At 41.5% G+C, this 17,404-nt stretch overlaps 1 protein-coding gene across 1 annotated transcript in view; it reads left to right on the top strand.

Annotated features, from left to right (window-relative positions):
• The first annotated feature begins 9,841 nt into the window (after window positions 1-9,841).
• The window catches only part of PNLIPRP3 (pancreatic lipase-related protein 3), a 48,811-nt gene continuing 41,248 nt past the window's right edge, over window positions 9,842-17,404 (top strand). Inside the window, exon 1 of the mRNA XM_006880157.1 lies at window positions 9,842-9,899. Coding sequence (XP_006880219.1) covers window positions 9,842-9,899 — 58 coding nt within the window. The remainder of the gene's footprint in view (window positions 9,900-17,404) is intronic.

The following is a 17,404-nucleotide window of genomic DNA, read 5'->3' as shown; positions in this document are numbered from 1 at the left end:
TATGGGTCGGTTCTGACTCTACAGTACACAACAACAACAGTCAGAAGCGACTCATAGGTGATCCTCTAGCAGGTTTTCAGAGGCAGGAAGTCACAGAGGAGATTACTCATCCTTCTCCCGTGAAGCAGGTGGTAAATTAGAATCATGTGCCTGTGAGATTACAGCACAGCTTCTAACTTCTAGACAACCAAAGCTCTTGGTCCTACCAATTATGGCTCTTCCTTCCCTCAATCCACCCCTCATCCCAGCCCTCCAACAAACTTGAGCAAAAGGTTCTTAGCTCCAGTTCAGTGGTGTTGCCATCCTAAGGTCAGCTCCATCTCATGTCGTGTCTCTGGTTCCCGGCTTCTGGCTCCTACGGCCACTGCTCCTGGTGGCCCTGGTCTGGTCAGCATAAGAATATCTAGCCATTGAGAATGCACTGCATTCTCTTGCTGCTTCTTTGCTGGTGGTGAGAGTCTCAGATTCTGCTGCTGGATCTACTCAGCTTAATTGTGAGACTAGCCCGTCCACAAGAGGATAAGCTAACACCCCTTATTCACATGTTCCCACTCTTCCGTGTGGCAAAGTCAAACTCATTGGCTAGGAAAGCCATTCTTAACAATAAACAACAACATAATGAATAAATATCAACAGAATAACATTAGGTAATGATGAAGTCCAATTTATGTGCATATAGTTGTGTTATTATTTGCTGTTAAGTTGGAACTGACTCATAGCTGAACCTCCATTAGGTTTTCAGAGGCAGTAAATTGAGAAAATTGCTCATCTTTTCCTCACAAACCATCTGTTAGGTTTGAACTGGGTACTTCTGAATTGGAAACACAGTACCTTACCTGTTCATAGTTCTAGTATTAAAAATCTGTCTTTCAAAAACAAACAAACAAAAAACCAAACCCCACACTTTACACTTGTACTGTTGTTGTTAAGTGCCATCAAGTCGTAGACGACTCATAGTGACCCTATGAACTAGAGACCTGAGCACTTGTATAACTTTCATCCGCTTTTCCAAGTTCATAGAGTTTCTGGAGGCAAGCTATTTTGGAAGTGGATATCACTCCTGCTTCCAAGCTTATTTTAATTGGGGAGCTCCACCAAACACTGTCTGCCATGGGTAATCACTCTCGCATTTGACTCATCAGTGTCACAGTGTTTGGCATCACAGCAGCCATGAGATTACCTCTGTACAGCAAATGGACAGACCAGTGCTATACCACTTAGAAGAATGTTTGATTAGAAAAATAGGTATATAATAAATGTAGTGGCAAGAAGCTGCACCACAATCCAGAAGGCACATGTTTCATGTCCATCAGCTGCTCCATGGGAGAAGGATGGACAATCCTGTGTGATTAGCTGCCTCTGAAAACCCACCAGAGGGTCAGCTGTGGGTTGGCTCTCACTCAATTGTACACAACAACATTTATTATTTATTATTGTCAAATGTTTCTTACTATGTACACCTGCTGAAATGAATACTTCTGAAATTTCAAATTGGAATGATAAGAGTAACAAAAAAATGAATGCAGGGCATTGCTGAAAAATCATACTTTACTATGCAAAAATATATTTGTTTCATGCTACCTGAAGAAGCATTTTAAATCAATTTATTGGTCTATTTTCTTATCTAAGTGCTTCCACTACTCAATCTCTCAACAGTGCTCCTATCAAACATGATCAGTGACATAACCTACAAATATTTGAGATGTTTAGATGGAGTCGCTTGTGGCTTTGAGGATAGAGGGCCAGATTTGTGAAGAACATTTACCTAAGATCTAAAAAGTATAGTCAATAGTGAAAACTCATTTGTCTTGGTTATTGAGTTCTCCTATAACAGATATACCATGAGTGCTGGCTTTAACAAACAGAAATGTCATCTCTTATAATTTATAAATCTAGAAGTTCAAGTTTGGGATGCCGATTCTAGAAGAGAATTTCCTCCCTGTGGATTTCAGAGGAAACGTCCCTTTGCCTTCAGCATTTGAGATCGGATATTCCTTGGAGACCTCCATATTCCTTGGTCTTCTCATGTCAAGGAGCTCCCCAAACATTTGTGCTCCGCTCCTGGCGATTCTTTCTCAGTGATACTGAGGTCTGCCTTTTGCAGCCTTTCTCTCTCCTTTTATCTCCTAGGACACAGAGTATTACAGTCTACACTCCAGGAATATTCTGCTTTTGTTGATCCAGGGCTGTGATGGGATTACTTACTACAGATCACTGCTAATCCTCTTAAAACTGCTTGCCTTATCAGATCATGGGAGACCATTATATCCATGTATATTTTAATACATGGATTTTGGGAGCACTCATGGCATAGTAGTAAGAAGCTGCACTGCAATCCCAAAGGCATGCAGTTTGAATCCATTAGGTACTTTGCAAGAGAAGCATGGGCGGCACTCTCCTCCCATATGATTTACTGCCTCTGAGAACTCACTGGGGAGTCAGCTATAATTCACTTCTGACTGGACAGTGGCACATACAACAGTTCAATCCATGACAACATTCTTCCATCACTGAATATCAGATCCCTATTAGTGATAAGTACATTGTTGTTGTTGTTATGCGCTACCCAGTCACCTTCGACTTATAGTGACTCTTAAATACAGTATCTCTGAACTCTGCCCTATCCTGGGCCAGTCTCACTGACTCCAACACACATACTCCCATTATCCCAGTTAGTATGTCAATCCATCTCATCCAGGGTCTACCTCTCCTGCACTGTCCCTCCACCCTTCCAAGTACTCTAAAGCATGAGTCTCTAGATGTTTGTTTGGTTGTTGTTGTTTTTTAAAATTTCTTATTTTAGTTGTGATTTTAAAAGTTTACTGAAAAGTTGGAGTGAGTTATTGTTTGAATTAAATGTGTTCTGGCCATTATTTTTTGCATACAAGGACATCTACTTAAAATGATACTCAGAGGGTATGAAATGTTTATCACACATAAGAAGGTTTTCTGAGAGCAGGAAAGGCTTCTCATATTGGCAGATTGGCTTCAGAAAGCAGGAAAAGGAAACTGGGTGGGCTTTTTATTTTCCAGGTAGAGGCTGCCTTGATATGAACCTGTGTCTGGAGACAAAGGAAGGAGTGCCTTTTTTTTTTTTATCAGCTTGCCCAAATGTGGGCACAAAGGAAAGAAGAATTGAAATGAGAAACACCTGCAAGTATTCCAGCATCACCGTGATGAGAGGAAGTGGATCGGAGGGAGGCCAGACAGAAAGAGACTTAAGAATCTTCAGTATCTTCGCAAGGTAAAACACAGGTAAGGTCCTTTTCAGGGCCTTGAAAATACTTTACTATGAGAACCCTGAAACACTACAGTAAATTCTTTTCTGGAGTTGAGTTTTGAAAACAGTTTGCCTGGGTTCATGCTAATCCACTTTGGCTCTGATTTTCCTTGTGATGGGCAGAAGAATATGTCAGAACTACAACCGAAGTTAGGAATGCGGTTGATCATGAAACAAGAAGTTCGTGGGAACAGGTTTAATCCACACTGAAGCAAATAGTCATCCCCTCCCACTGCCCTCTTACCTATAAGTCATCTCGTTTCCTGTCCTTGAGCAAACTTTTCCTGTTGCTCTTCCTGAAATCCCTTCACAGCAATTAATACCATTCATCACCTATTTCTAATTGCCTTATCAGGCTTCCTAATAGGCCTGCCTTCTGGGACTGTCTCTCCCTGTGGTTAATTTCTGTTGGCTCTATGACTCCTTAAGGACCTCATAATTAAGTGCACTGTTCCCCTGCAGACTTCTCTACTGCCATTATGTTCCCACAGAAGACTTACCACTGGGCCCTATTCCTTTCCCTTCTCCCTTCCTCCTGGGATCATTGGTAAGAAAAACCTAACCACTCTGAGCGCTGCTCATTGGGCGTCACTCCACATATAACAAGAGAGTGAATTGTACTAAGAATAATAATTATAGCTTCTGTTTATTGAGTGCAGTATGCCTGGTTCTGGGTTAAGCTCTTTATGAGCGTGATCTCATTTTGTCTTCATGCTAATTCTCCATGCTCCGTAGCATCCTTGCTTCACGGGTGAGAAAACCAAGACTCAGAGAAGTTAAGTAAATTGCTAAGCATCACACAGCTGCAGGGGCTCTACCAGACTGTGAACTCTGAGCCAATTCCAAAGACTTGACGCTAAAATCCACACGCTGTATTCCCTCTGTGAGCACCTGTTTCTAAATGTTAGGCCTTAGATAAATGTTTTGAAATTCCACACGTGATTTCCAGTTCTAAACCAGTTATTGTTGAAGTAATTGCAATTACGGCCGGCCCATGTGTATCGGAGTATAGCCTTGTTCCATTGCCAATCCTAGACTCAGGTTTAAGTCCTCCCAATATCTCTGTTTCTTCCATGGCATTATTTTTTCTACATTCTCTCACTCTGGTTACTTTTCAGAATATGAAAGAACTAAAAAATTAATTTCTCACTATAAGTTTAATAGACATCATTCTAATGTAGCAAATTACTATTCTGAAAAGTGAGCTACTTAGAAGCATGAAGTAGCCTTCTAGAACAACTTGAAATTTTAATTCATTTTATTGGTATTATGTGTGTGTTTATGGTGGATAGGACCTGGTGGGCAGGCCTTTGTGGTTTAAAGTTGGTTGGGGCATGCCTGAGAACCTCTTGATTGTATGCTGTACAATTTAGTAAATATGTGTTGATCATCTAATTATAGTCTATAGGTCACAAGGTAATAGTTCATCACAATACTTCCTCAATAGAGGTTATACTTCTGCAAAAGATGCTCGTTTTATGTCCTTATACAAGGGATACATTGCTACAAAATGTTCATACAGATAAGGCCTTACTAGAGAAAAACAGATATTAGAGCTAGGGTCTATTTTACAAGCACATTTCAAAACAACTTGTGGGGAGCCGGGGGTGGGGGGGTGTTGGAATTACATACCTTAAGTCAATTAAGCTAAATAAGTTCACTAAGTAATTGGCAGCATCAGGATGGATGGTGAAGAGGTTGAGATTGTTCACAGCTTTAGTTTGCTTGGCTCCACAGTCAACACTCTTGGCACCAGTAGCCAGGAAATTAAAAGGCATATTTCCATGGGAAAGTCTGCTGTTAGGGACCTCTCCAAAGTACTGAAGAGCAATGGTGTCCCTTTGGAGACTAAGGTGTGTCTGATAGAGGCCATGGTCTTTGCAATCACTTGTTATGCATCAGAGAGTTGGAATTGATGCCTTTGAGCTGTGGTGCTGGAGAAGAGTATTGAGAGTACCATGGACTGCTAGGAAAACAAACAGATTCATTCTGAAAAGGGTTAAACCAGGAGGCTCCTTGGAGGCAAGGATTCTGAGGCTCAGTCTAACATACTTTGGACAAGTTGTAAGGAGAGACTGGTCCTTGGAGAAGGACATCATGCTTGGGAGGGTGGAGGGACAGTGCAGGAGAGGAAGGCCCTCTATGAGGTGGATTGATTCAGTGACTGGGATAATTGGGATGGGAATGTCAGAGACAGTGCGATTGGCACAGGACAGAGCGGAGTTTAGGGCTGTTGTACATAGGGTCGCTATGAGTCACAGGTGACTCGACGGCACATAACAACAACAGCAACAACAAGTTAATCTTATTCCCTCAAACATCATATGAATTCTTCTATAGATACTCAGTAAAGAAAAGGTATGGTCTGAGGGTAAAAAAGGAAAGATGATAAATCAAGTTTTCGACCGCTGCTAAGTCTTTACTGTATCATTGAGCTTTCCGACTGCTAAGTTAAAGAATACAACCAAGTTATATTCTTGGTTAAAGATAATAATCAAAGAAACCCTGTTGGCTATGTTTTCATTCTATATCCTAAATCAGTTTTCTTCTTGTCCCCTCTACTGCTACTCTATTGGCTCAAAACACCATTATATCTCACCTAGATTACTGCAAACCCCTCTGCTTGTAAACCTTTGTCCTTCTTTAGTTCCTTGATAACAGTAGTCAGAATAACCCTGTTAACAGTGAAGTCAGACATGAAAATTCTCTGCTCAGATCCATCCAAACTCCTGTTTCCTGTGAGAGAGGAAGCTGGAGTCATTATGATGGCCTCCAAGATCTGACCTACTCTAGCCTCCAAGAGCCTCAATGACTCCATCCTCTGCTCTTCTTCCCACTCTCTCCCTGTGTCCAACCCATTGTCCTTCAAGAAACAGGTGAACCACAGCCCCAGGGCATGGCCTTAACTTTGCCTCTACCTGAAAGTCAGAGTCAGTGGCTTAATTCCTTGCTAAAGTGTCACCTTCTCAAATGGAACCTTGTTGGAACTCCTAAAGTAATGCTGAGGTATTATAATGTTAATACAGCCAACCCTCTTGCCCCATCAAATCCCAGCTTACCTAATCCCTTTAACAATTTATCTAATTTTGTTTCCAGACCATCATGTTTCCACATACCCTATATAACTTACTTCTTTACTGTATTTATTGGCTGCCTCCTTCGTTATAATATAATATTCAAAAGTCAAGGTATTTCTTTTCTGTTTTGTTCATTGATTTATTTCTGGCACCTAGACTAATGGCCTGCACATAATAATCATTATGAAAGAACTGAAAAAGAAAAGGAAAAAAACCCCAAGCCTCAAGTTGCAATACTGGGAAATGCTGTGGGAAGAATCTTGAATGATCCAAGAAGCATCAAAGCATGGAAGGAATACACAGAGTCACTGTACTAAAAAGAATTGGTTGGCACTGGATGATTTCCAGAATTACTATATGAATAAGAACTAATGGCAATGAAGGAAGAAGTTCAAGCTACAGTAAAGGCACTGGCAAACACAGGAATCGATGGAACACCAGTTGACATATGCAGCCCTGGGTATGCTTACCACTCACTGCCAGGAAATTTGGAGATGGGCTGCTTGGCCAACTGACTGGAAGAAATCCCTATTTGCTCCCATTCCCAAGAAAGGGTGAACCAACAGAATGTGGAAATCATTGAACGATATCATTAATAGTACATTCAAGCAAAATACTGCTCAAGATCATCCCAAAGCTGCTAGAACAGTAGAGAACTGTCACAGGCTGGGTTTAGAACAGGCAGTGGCACCAGGGGTATCACTGATGATGTCCAATTGATCCTGGCTGAAAGCAGAGAATATCAGAAAAATGCACCGGGGCAGTTTACTCTGTCCTAGAGGACCCACTAGAAGTCAGAGTGGAGTCAGTGGTAATGGGTTTGCGTTGTTTGTTTGAGGCTCAGGCATCAGACGCGTCACACGAGATACAGACATGAATAAGATGTAAACTTCTGACAGTATCCTGTTGATGGATTTATTACTTGGGGAGCTCTAGTGGCCTAGATAAAGAGCTGCACTGACAACCCAAAGGTATGTGGTTTGAATCCGTCAGCTTCTCTGCAGGAGAATGAGCAGCCTCCTCTCATGTGATTTACTGCCTCTGAAAACCCGCTGGAGGGTAGGCTCTTGGTTAGGTGTTAGTTGCAACTCTATGGTACACACCAATATCAATTCCCAAGTGACGTATCATGTCAATAATCAGCATTTTCAGTCATATACAGTATTATCGCTGTTATTATGTACCCTCGAGTTAGGACCAACCCATAGCTGACCCTCCAGCAGTTTAAACTGCAAGAGAAGAGATTGTCTCTATTTTTCCTAGGGAGTAACTGGTAGAATTGAACTGTAAGCCTTTGGATTTGGAACACAACTCCTTACCACTAAGCCACCAGAGTTCCCTTGGGAAAACCAGTCACTGGTGAAGTGTTAGAATGTGTCTTTTGTCTACTGACCGGGTGGTGGGTGCTGCTCTTGTCCTGTTCCCCACGCAGGGTGCCAATTGGTTCTATCCTTTATTTACGGCAGGCCTGTGTTCCAGCATGAGCTACCAGTGCCAGGAATTTTCTAACCACACAAAGTGCTCATGACTCATAACAACTCTCGTTCATAATTTCTTCTTTGTTTGAAAAGACCGAGTAGCTCATAAGTATGTTCAAGTTTTAATGCAGTTATTTTGAGAGTAGGGGGGAAATTAAGAAAATCCACATAATCTTTCTAGCTCTTTTCTATGAGCATTGAAAAACTAAAATAATATGAGATATCTGTAGCTCGGATTGCTTCCTAATGACTTAATGAATAAGAAGAAAAACCCAACAACACAAAACCAAGTTTGAACACACCGAAGTAGAACAGGAACCCTGATGGTGCAGCAGTTAAGCTGATAACAAGACGCCAGCAATTTTTACAAAAAGTTTAAACAAAAAGAACCACCAGTAGCTCTTCTGGAAAAAAGATGTGGCCAGAAGTTTCTATAAAGATATACATCTTTGGAAACTCTGTGGGTGAGGTCTCCTCTGTCTTTCTTTAAGAACCTCAAACTCATTGCTGTCAAGTTGAAATCTACTCATAGCGGATCCTCTGCTGGGTTTCCTAGGCTGTAAATTGTATGGGAGGAAATTACCCATCTTTCTCCCTCAAGGTCCCCTGTGGATTGGAGCCTCCAGAGAAGCACAGCCAATTGGATTTGCATTTCAACTCCCTACAGATGACGTTACTAGTTAGACTCTACTTGATGGCAATGTTTGGGTACAGTTTCTATCAGGAAGCCTCTGTACAGTTATATAATGCTCATTTACCTATATGTGAACATAAATTTGTCCATATAAATAAACTTCAGTCCACCCATTACCATCAAGTCAAGTCTGATCTCCTATTAAATTTCTCAGACTATAAATCTTTAAGAGAAGAGATTGTCCATTTTTCTCCTCTGGATCAGCTGTGGATTTGAATTACTGACCTTTGGGTTAGCAGCTGTGTATTCATGGCCCCACCAGGCTGCCTCATAAACATGAATTTAGTTTAAAATGACAGTAATAAAAAATTAGCACTCGATATGGTACTTGTGTACCAAGTATTGTGCATATAATAAATAATTTAATCACATCAGTGTATCTATAATTATTCCCATTTCACGGTGAAGAAAAACATTGAAACTTACTTAATAGTCTGTGGCCATGCTGGTAGAAAGGAGAAGAGTCTAGAGGGTCAGACTTCAGAGTCAGTGATCGTAACTGCTATGTGATAGTGCCACACAATTATTTAACTCATCACATATTTCAGCAGGTGGATTTATTAAGTGAATGTGTACATGGGGAAATGTTAGGGAAAGGGTCCTGAAAACATCTTATCCTGATCTGGAAAAATTACCTTTTCAATGTTTATGATCTAGAATTTTGAAACCTTTAAATAACTTTCTAGAATGACTTTGTTTATGTCTAACCAAAATACTACTAATGAGGAAACAGCAAGCCCTCAGAAGTTTAGTCACCAGCCAGTGATGTAGGTAGGGCACACCCAGCTAATTACATTCTTTAATACAAAACCAGACGTTGAGGCCCTTTTATATCATAGGGCTCAAAAATTAAAGGTGCAGTGAACTACATGGTCTCGAGAACCTTGAATTTGTTTGCCTGGTGGTGTCATTTTGCAGAAAATTCCCTAGTATTTTGTAGGTGAAGTAACTTTACAAGCAGACTTCTACAGAAGATTTTTGTGTGGTTTTTACTTATTCTTTTAATAATTAACTTAGATGTTTGGAATTTGGATTGTGACACTCTTCTTCTTTGGCACATCAAGAGGTAAGACATAGAATTTTTATAAAAATAAGGGCCATCTTCACATCCAAATGTAATTAGTGTTTGCTTTATTCTTTAGTAATTATTCATTTCAGTCTAGAGAAACGTCCTGTATTTATTTAGATATATTTGTAGTATAATCTCTGCTTGTAATTCAATATAATTGTCAGCATCTTATCTAGGAAATTTTGTCGTTTTCTTCATATTGACTGAATTTTCTAAGCAAACGAGAAGCATTGACTTGCCACCATGCAGAAATCACTGGACAGATTTGTGGGCTTCCGGTTTGTCCACACACTAGCCTATGGTATTGGACAAATAACTTATCCATTAAACTCTCAGTTTCTTCACTCATACTTGGGATGCAGCAGCAAATGAGGACATATTCGCATATTCCCTATTTCAGTACCTAATTCATGATAGATGCTCCGTAAGTGTTTGAATGAATGAATGGTGTTAAGACTTCCATGTTACTTTCTTCCATTTTGCTTACACTTTTTCAGAGGAACCTTACACTTATTTAATATTAAATCACTTGAGCTCTTTATACTGTGAACCCATTCTATATAATGTATGTATTATTATATATAGTTGTTTCTTTTGTCTGCTTCTACGGCTTTGGTTTGATATTATACCTATAAGGACAAAATTTAATTTTAAAAAATCTAATGGAATGAACAAATACTAGTGTTGAAAGAGGTTTTGTAGGTAGCCTCTTAAGTACGGTGGTGGGAGTGGTGTTGAGTACTAGTGAGTTAGGGCCGACTCAGAGCTGACCCTCCCAAGGGTTTGCAGAGGCAGTAAATTGCAGGGACGGAGATGATTCATCGTTCTTTTATTGGAGCAGCAGGTGGATTTGAACTCTGTGCCTTCAGGTTAGCAGTGCAGCTTCTTACCACTAGGCCACCAGAGCTCCTTAAAATATGCTGTAGTGGTTGACATATATAGTACCTATATAGATTCTTACCTTTAGTTCTATCAGTGGTTTGAATCTTGCCTCTACTTGGGTTTGGATCCTGGTTCTGGTGCATGGCTATGTGTTTAACTTTAAAGAAGTTGTTGTTGTTGCTGCTGCTATTAGGTCACTGAGTCAGCTCCAATTTGTAGCGATCTTATTATATACAACAGATTGCAGCCCTGTCAGAATCTGTTCTGCGCAAAACTGCTGCAGTATGTGAGCCTTTTGTTGTGTGTAGTCTGTGTTGATCCATCTCACCGAGGGTCACTGCCCCTCTGCTTTGTCCAGCGTCATGTTTTCCTTCAGGGAATGACTCCTCTGATAGCATGTTCCAAGCTCCTTGCTCCTTGCTCCTAAGACCTTGCTCCTAAGACCCACTATGCCTTCCAAGACAGATTTCTTTGTTCTTTTATGCCTTGGTATACGCAATGTTCTTTATGAATACTGGAGTTTAAGACCATCAGTTCTTCTTCAGTCTTCCTTATTCAGACTTTCACACACCTACAGTCTCAACAACCTATTGCTGCAGTGGGTTTTCAAGGGACATGAGAGGAGATTGCCCTTCTTCCTCTTTTTTTTTTTTATTTCCGTTCATTCACTGTTGCACTTTTCTCTCCTCCCCACCCCCAGTACACTTCCCTCTTGGAAAAGTAAAAGAAAAATTCTTTCATTGTTTGACAATCCCTCCCCCCAGGTCCACTCCACTATGCAGCCTTCGCTCTGGACTCCTGTCATGACAAAAATACCTAATCACATATCCCTCTTAAACAGGTTTCTCCCGCATCTGTTTCAATGCAGTATACATTATCGAAACCATCTTTCTCAGTGTCCCCCCCAACCCCGATGTCAGTCCTGTTTTACAAGAGTGGCACCATGTGGTGTCCTTTTGTGACTGAGATACTTCACTCAGCATAATGTCCTCCAGGTCACCTATTTTGAATAATATTGCACGAATTCCTTGTTTTTCAATGCAGCATAGTATTCCATTGTGTGAATATACCACAGCTTCTCTATCCATTCGTTTGTTGATAGGCACTTAGGTTGTTTCCAACTCCTTGCTACTGTGAACAAAGCCATGATAAACATGGGTTTGCATCCTTCTTCCTCTTGTGGAACAAACAGCTGGTGAATTTGAACCGCCTGCCTTCAGCTTTCCAGCCCACTTCCTTACCCACTGGGCCACCAGCATGTAAGTGAAAATCCCATGGCTTGAGTCGGGCGCACTGTCAGCAGGCACATTTGCTCTTTAACGCTTACCACAGGTCCTCTGGAGCACGTTTGCCAGTGCAACGTGCTGTGTGAGTCCTTGACTGCTGCTTCTCGGGGTGTTGATCGGAGAGCCCTGTGAGATGAAATCCTTGGCATCTTTCAATCTTTTCTCCATTTATTCTGATGTTGCTGACTGTTCCAGTTGTAATGAGTTTTGTTTTCTTTAGTTGAATTTGTACTGCAAGCTATTTCCTCGGTAAGTGCTTCATGTCCTCTTCACTTCCGGTCAGCAAGGTTTTGTTATCTGCATATTGCAGGTTATTGATGGATCTTCTTCCAACCCTGATGGCACTTTCTTCTTCCTATGTTCTGGCTTTTTAGGTTATTTCTTTAGCACAGAGGTTGATTTTAGAACCGTATAATGGATGGGTTTAGGGCTGTTGTACATGGGGTCGCTATGAGTCGCAAGCGACTCGACGGCACATAACAACAACATCATAATGGATGTATCTGTGCTATAGAATAGACTTATCATATAAACTATATGTAATTATATATTTTAAAAATTGCTTGTCGTCTCTCCTTACTTTTTAAGTCCTGTGTTCAGTCACTAAGCACTTCTTTGCGTGTACGCTAGACTCCCCTGCCACTCTTGATGTGCCTGATTAAACGGAAAGAGCTTGGGTTAAAAGGCTTTGATTGAACCCAAGAACTTGTGGTGGTGCTACGGTTAAGGCATTAAGTTGTTAAGGAAAAGGTCAGTGGTTCAAGTCGCCGGTTGCTCCCTGCTAGAAAGATGAGCAGGCAGCCTGCTTCTGTAATGATTCACAGCCTGGGAACCCCTGAAGGTCATCCTGCTCTATCCTCTGTCCTTGGGGTTGAGGTTGACTCAATAACAGTGGAATTGGGCTTGGTTAATCCCAACCCTCCACCGCTAATGCTTGCATTTGTATGACTGACTGTTCCTGGAGAAAAGTGCACATCATACCGACTATCACACTTTAAGTTCCTGGTTGTTGTTGTTATGTGCCGTCGAGTCGTTTGCGACTCATAGCGACCCTATGTACAACAGCCCTAAACCCTGCTCTATCCTGCGCCAATCGCACTGCCTCCAACACACCCATCCCGAGTAACCCAGTCACTGAATCAATCCACCTCATAGAGGGTCTTCCCCTCCTGCGCTGTCCCTCTACTCTACCCAGCATGTTGTCCCTCTCTAAAGACCTGTCTCTCCTTACAACATGTCCAAAGAATGTCAGGCGAAGCCCCAGAATTCTTGCCTCCAAGGAGCAGCCTGGTTTAATCCTCTCTACGATGAATCTGTTTGTTTTCTTGGCAGTCCAGGGTACATTCAATACTCTTCTCCAGCACCACAGCTCAAAGGCGTCAATTCTCCTTCTATCCTCCCTAGTCATTGTCCAGCTCTCTGATGCATAACAAGTGATTGCAAAAACCATGGCCTGTATAGTTAAGCTAAAGGGGACTTTAGATTGCCCAAACATCCTTCCTTTTCCCCCATTCCATTTCCCAGTATCTGAGGCTATTTCATTCTCTTCATTACTCAAACCTCCACCTCCTTGAAAAATTATTTCCTGTTTCAGTAAAAGAAAAAAAAAAAAATTAAGAACAGGGAGCTCTGGTGGCAAGAAGCTGTATTGCAATCCCAGAGGTATGCGGTTCGAATCCACCAGGTACTCTCCTGGAGAAGGGGGGACAATCTCCTCCTGTACCAGTCAGATCCAATTTGATGGTACACACGCACAAAAATAATAAAGATTAAATAAAAAAGTTAAAAATATAAAAAAATAAGAACAAAGAGATTTTCCCGGAAGCTCCTAACCACATCTATCCAGTTATCTGTCTGTTCTTACTCCTGCACCCCGCCTTCTCTCTGTTCACAAGAGGTCAGCCATTCTTATTTGAAGCAAAGGCCAACGTCCTGCCTACATGTTAGACCCCATGACCTCTCACCTACTTAAGGATAATTTCAAAATTACTCTGTTTTGTCTGGTTTTGGGTTTTGAGGTTCCCCCCCCCACTTTTCCTATGTTTCCTTCTCTGTATATAATCATTTCCATCAGCACACAAACAGATATCATCTTGAAAAATCCATGTAAAAGTGGTCTTAATTGCTTTTAATACGTGCCCCATCATCTTTCGTGAGCTCACTTTCACCAAGTCTCAGCGTTGCCGTTTTACTGACACTGCGTGTGAAGCCATTTATACCATGAAGGTCGGTGAGGCATGGTCAGTTCTCCATCCACATCTGACTGGACTTTGAGTACTAAGCAGCCTTGATTACCCCAGCAGCCCTTTTGCAAGACTTCCTACATGTCTCTACCTCCTGGGTTTCCTCATCCTTCATTAATCACTTCTGGCAGTCTCCTGTGTTACTTCCTCCTCATCCTGGTTTTCTAGTGATGAAATGCTCTGAGACTCAGTCCTTGTATCTCTTCCCTTCCCCATCTGCAGTCATATCCTTGATGCTGTTGTCCGTACTCATGACTTTAAATACCATCTTTATGCTAATGACGTCCAAACTCATATCCCTAAAACTTGTCCACGGAATTCTAGTCTTGTGACATCTGCCTATGGATACCTAATTCGTATCAAACTTAATATGTCCCAAACTGAGTTCTTCATCCCTGTCTCAAAGCTTGCATCTCTTGCAGTTTTCCTACACCCAGTTAATGACAACTGCAGTCTTCCGGGTGCTGAAGCCAAAAACCTTGGCATCGTCTGTGACTTTTCTTTCTGTCCTACGTCACTATAATTCATCAGCAAGTTGTATCCTCTTTGATAATCTATCAAGAGCTTGACCATTTTTCTCTACCTCCATTACTACTCCCCTGGGATTAGTCATCAGTCACTTACCTGGCTAACCTTATGTTAATGTTGTTGTTGTTAGGTGCCATCTAGTCGTAGACGACTCATAGCGACCCTGTGAACTAAAGGCCTGAGCACTGTTCGTACATTGAGTTTCCGGAGGCAAGCCATTTCGGAAGTGGATGCTGCTTCTGCTTCCAGGCTTGTTTTAGTCGGGAAGCTCCAGCCAACACTGTCCACCATGGGTGCCTATTACCACGTTTGGCACATCAGTGTCACAGTGTTCAGCATCACAGCAACCACGAGTTACCTCTGTACAGCAATGCACAGACAAGTGCTATTCCACCTAGAAGAATGTTTGACAGGAAAACAATTTGAACCCGGGCCGAGGGCCCCAGATTAAAATCACCCACCTTCAGCTTGGTAGCATAACTTTCTGTCCACTAGGACAATGTAGCTCTCTCTTTGTTGTCGTTGTTATTGTTGTTAGGTGCCATCGAGTCATAGACGACTCATAGTGACCCTGTGAACGAAAGGCCTGAGCACTGTTCTTACACTGAATTTCTGGAGGCAAGCCATTTCGGAAGTGGATGCCGCTGCTCCTTCCAGGCTTGTTTTAGTCAGGAAGTTCCACCAAACACTGTCCACCATGGGTACCCATTACCACGTTTGGCATATCACTGTCACAGTGTTCAGCATCGCAGCCACCATGAGTTACCTTATGATAATACCTTCTGATAATACCTTCCGAGCTTGCCTCAACTTCTGCTCTTGCTCTGCTTTAACCTATCCTCCACACAGAAGTAGCCTGATCAGTCCATCCTGCTTCTCTGCTAACAGGCCAACAATGATTTCTCAACTTATTTCAGAGTAAAAGACAAAGGCCTTTCATTTTATTGCAGAGTAAAAGTCAAAGAATAAATACACTGAAAGTCTATAAATAAACTAAAAGTTGCTTTTCCTGCCTAATGATATGGCTACAAACTGAAAAGGCAAGTGACTGAACAAAGTGAAAGGCCATTCCTGCTACAGAGAGATCATTTGTTATTGAAAGCACAGATAGTATATTGTCCAGCTGCTGCTCCCCTCCGTGCCTTCCACTCCAGCCCCAGCAGCCACCTCCTCCTGCTTCCTCATCCACACCCAGCTCCGTCCTCCTCAGTCTTATCTTTTTCTGGAATTCTCTTCCCACACAGTTTTTGTGCTTTACTTGCTCCAGAGGGTGATCAAATGCCATCTTCGGGAGGTCTTCCCCGATCACCCTGTTTAAACTCACATTCTCTACACCTCTTCTATGTTTTGTGTTTCTCCCACCACTTGTCACTATTTAACATATGTCATATTTAGTTGATGATTGATCTACCCAAATACATACATAGAATCATACCTATCCATCCATCCATCCATCCATCCATCCATCCATCCATCCATCTCTATCTATCCATCCATCTAGAAATCCTTACAGCACAGTGAGTTACGTGTTGTAATACTAACTGAAAGATTGTCAGTTTAATCCATCACTTTGTAAAAGATGAGCAGTCTCTTCCCATGAAAATTTACTATTTTGTAAATTCACTGCATGTTCCCATGAGTAGGAATTGACTCTTCATTAGTGAGTTTAGGGTTTTATATTTTCTCTACTGATCTAGCACTGGTCGTCTAGTGGTAAAAGTTGCCCTGTTAGCCCTAACGCGCGTGGTTTAAATCCACCAGCTGTTCCATGCGAGAAAGATGAGCCATCTCCTCTTGTGTGGTTAAATGTCTCTGAAAACCTGCTAAAGGGTTGGCCATGAAGATGATTTTCAAATTCAGTTGGGTAGACTCAAGATTCTATTTTGGTTCTTGTAGATTTGTTTTCATTTTCTTAAGCCTCAATATAAACTTGTCCTGGTTGTTCTCACCAGTCTGTGCTGGGAACTCTGAAGGACAGCTGGCTGGCCAACTAAATGGAAGAAATTCATGTTTGTTCCCATTTCCAAGAAAGGTGATCCAACAGAATGCGGAAATTATTGAACCATATTCTTAATATTGCATGCAAGCAAAATACTGCTGAAGGTCATTGAAAAATGGCTAGAACAGTTCATAGAGAGTCAAGCTGATTTAAGAAATCGTGGCACCAGGGATATAATTGCTAATGTCAGATGGATCCTTTCTGAAAGCAGAGAATACCAGAAAAATGGCTATTTATGATTTATTGACTATGCAAAAGCATCTTATGGTGTGGATAATAACAAATTATGGTTAACACTGAGAAGAATGGGACTCTCAGAACACTTACTTGTGCTCATGCAAAACCTATGAGTAGTCCAAGAGACTATCATGCGAACAGAGTAAGGGAACACTATATGGTTGATTAAAACGAAAAATAGTGTGTGTCAGGGTTGTATCCTTTCTCTATACTTATTCAATCTGTATGCTGAGAAAATTACTTGAAAAGTTGGACTCTAGGAAGAAAAATAAAGCATCAGGATTGGAGGAGTTCTCTTCAGTAATCTAGGTTAGGCAGATGACATAACTCTGCTTGCTGGAAGTGAGGAGGACTTGAAGAATTTGCTGCAGAAGATCAAACACTGCAGCATTACATATTAGACATAATCAACAAAGCAGGCACTATGTCCATTTTGGTACTAGGACCTCAGGACCTTCCCATAGGATTGAAGGGTTCATCAATAGGTCTAAGAGTCCTATAGAAAGCAAATTGTGTTGCTGCCCTTTCCCAAGAACAGATGCCATTGGAAATTGATTTAGGACATGAGAAAAAAAAATAAGGGTAAATGAGACTTTATTCTTTTCTTCCTGTCAAACACTGATAGGCTCCC

Source organism: Elephantulus edwardii, unplaced genomic scaffold (genome assembly GCF_000299155.1).
Source record: "Elephantulus edwardii isolate Elephantulus edwardi_28Jun2011 unplaced genomic scaffold, EleEdw1.0 scaffold00006, whole genome shotgun sequence".
NCBI lineage: Eukaryota > Metazoa > Chordata > Mammalia > Macroscelidea > Macroscelididae > Elephantulus > Elephantulus edwardii.
The sequence above is the reverse complement of the archived record's forward strand: the minus strand, read 5'-3'. Positions and strand labels throughout refer to the sequence as shown.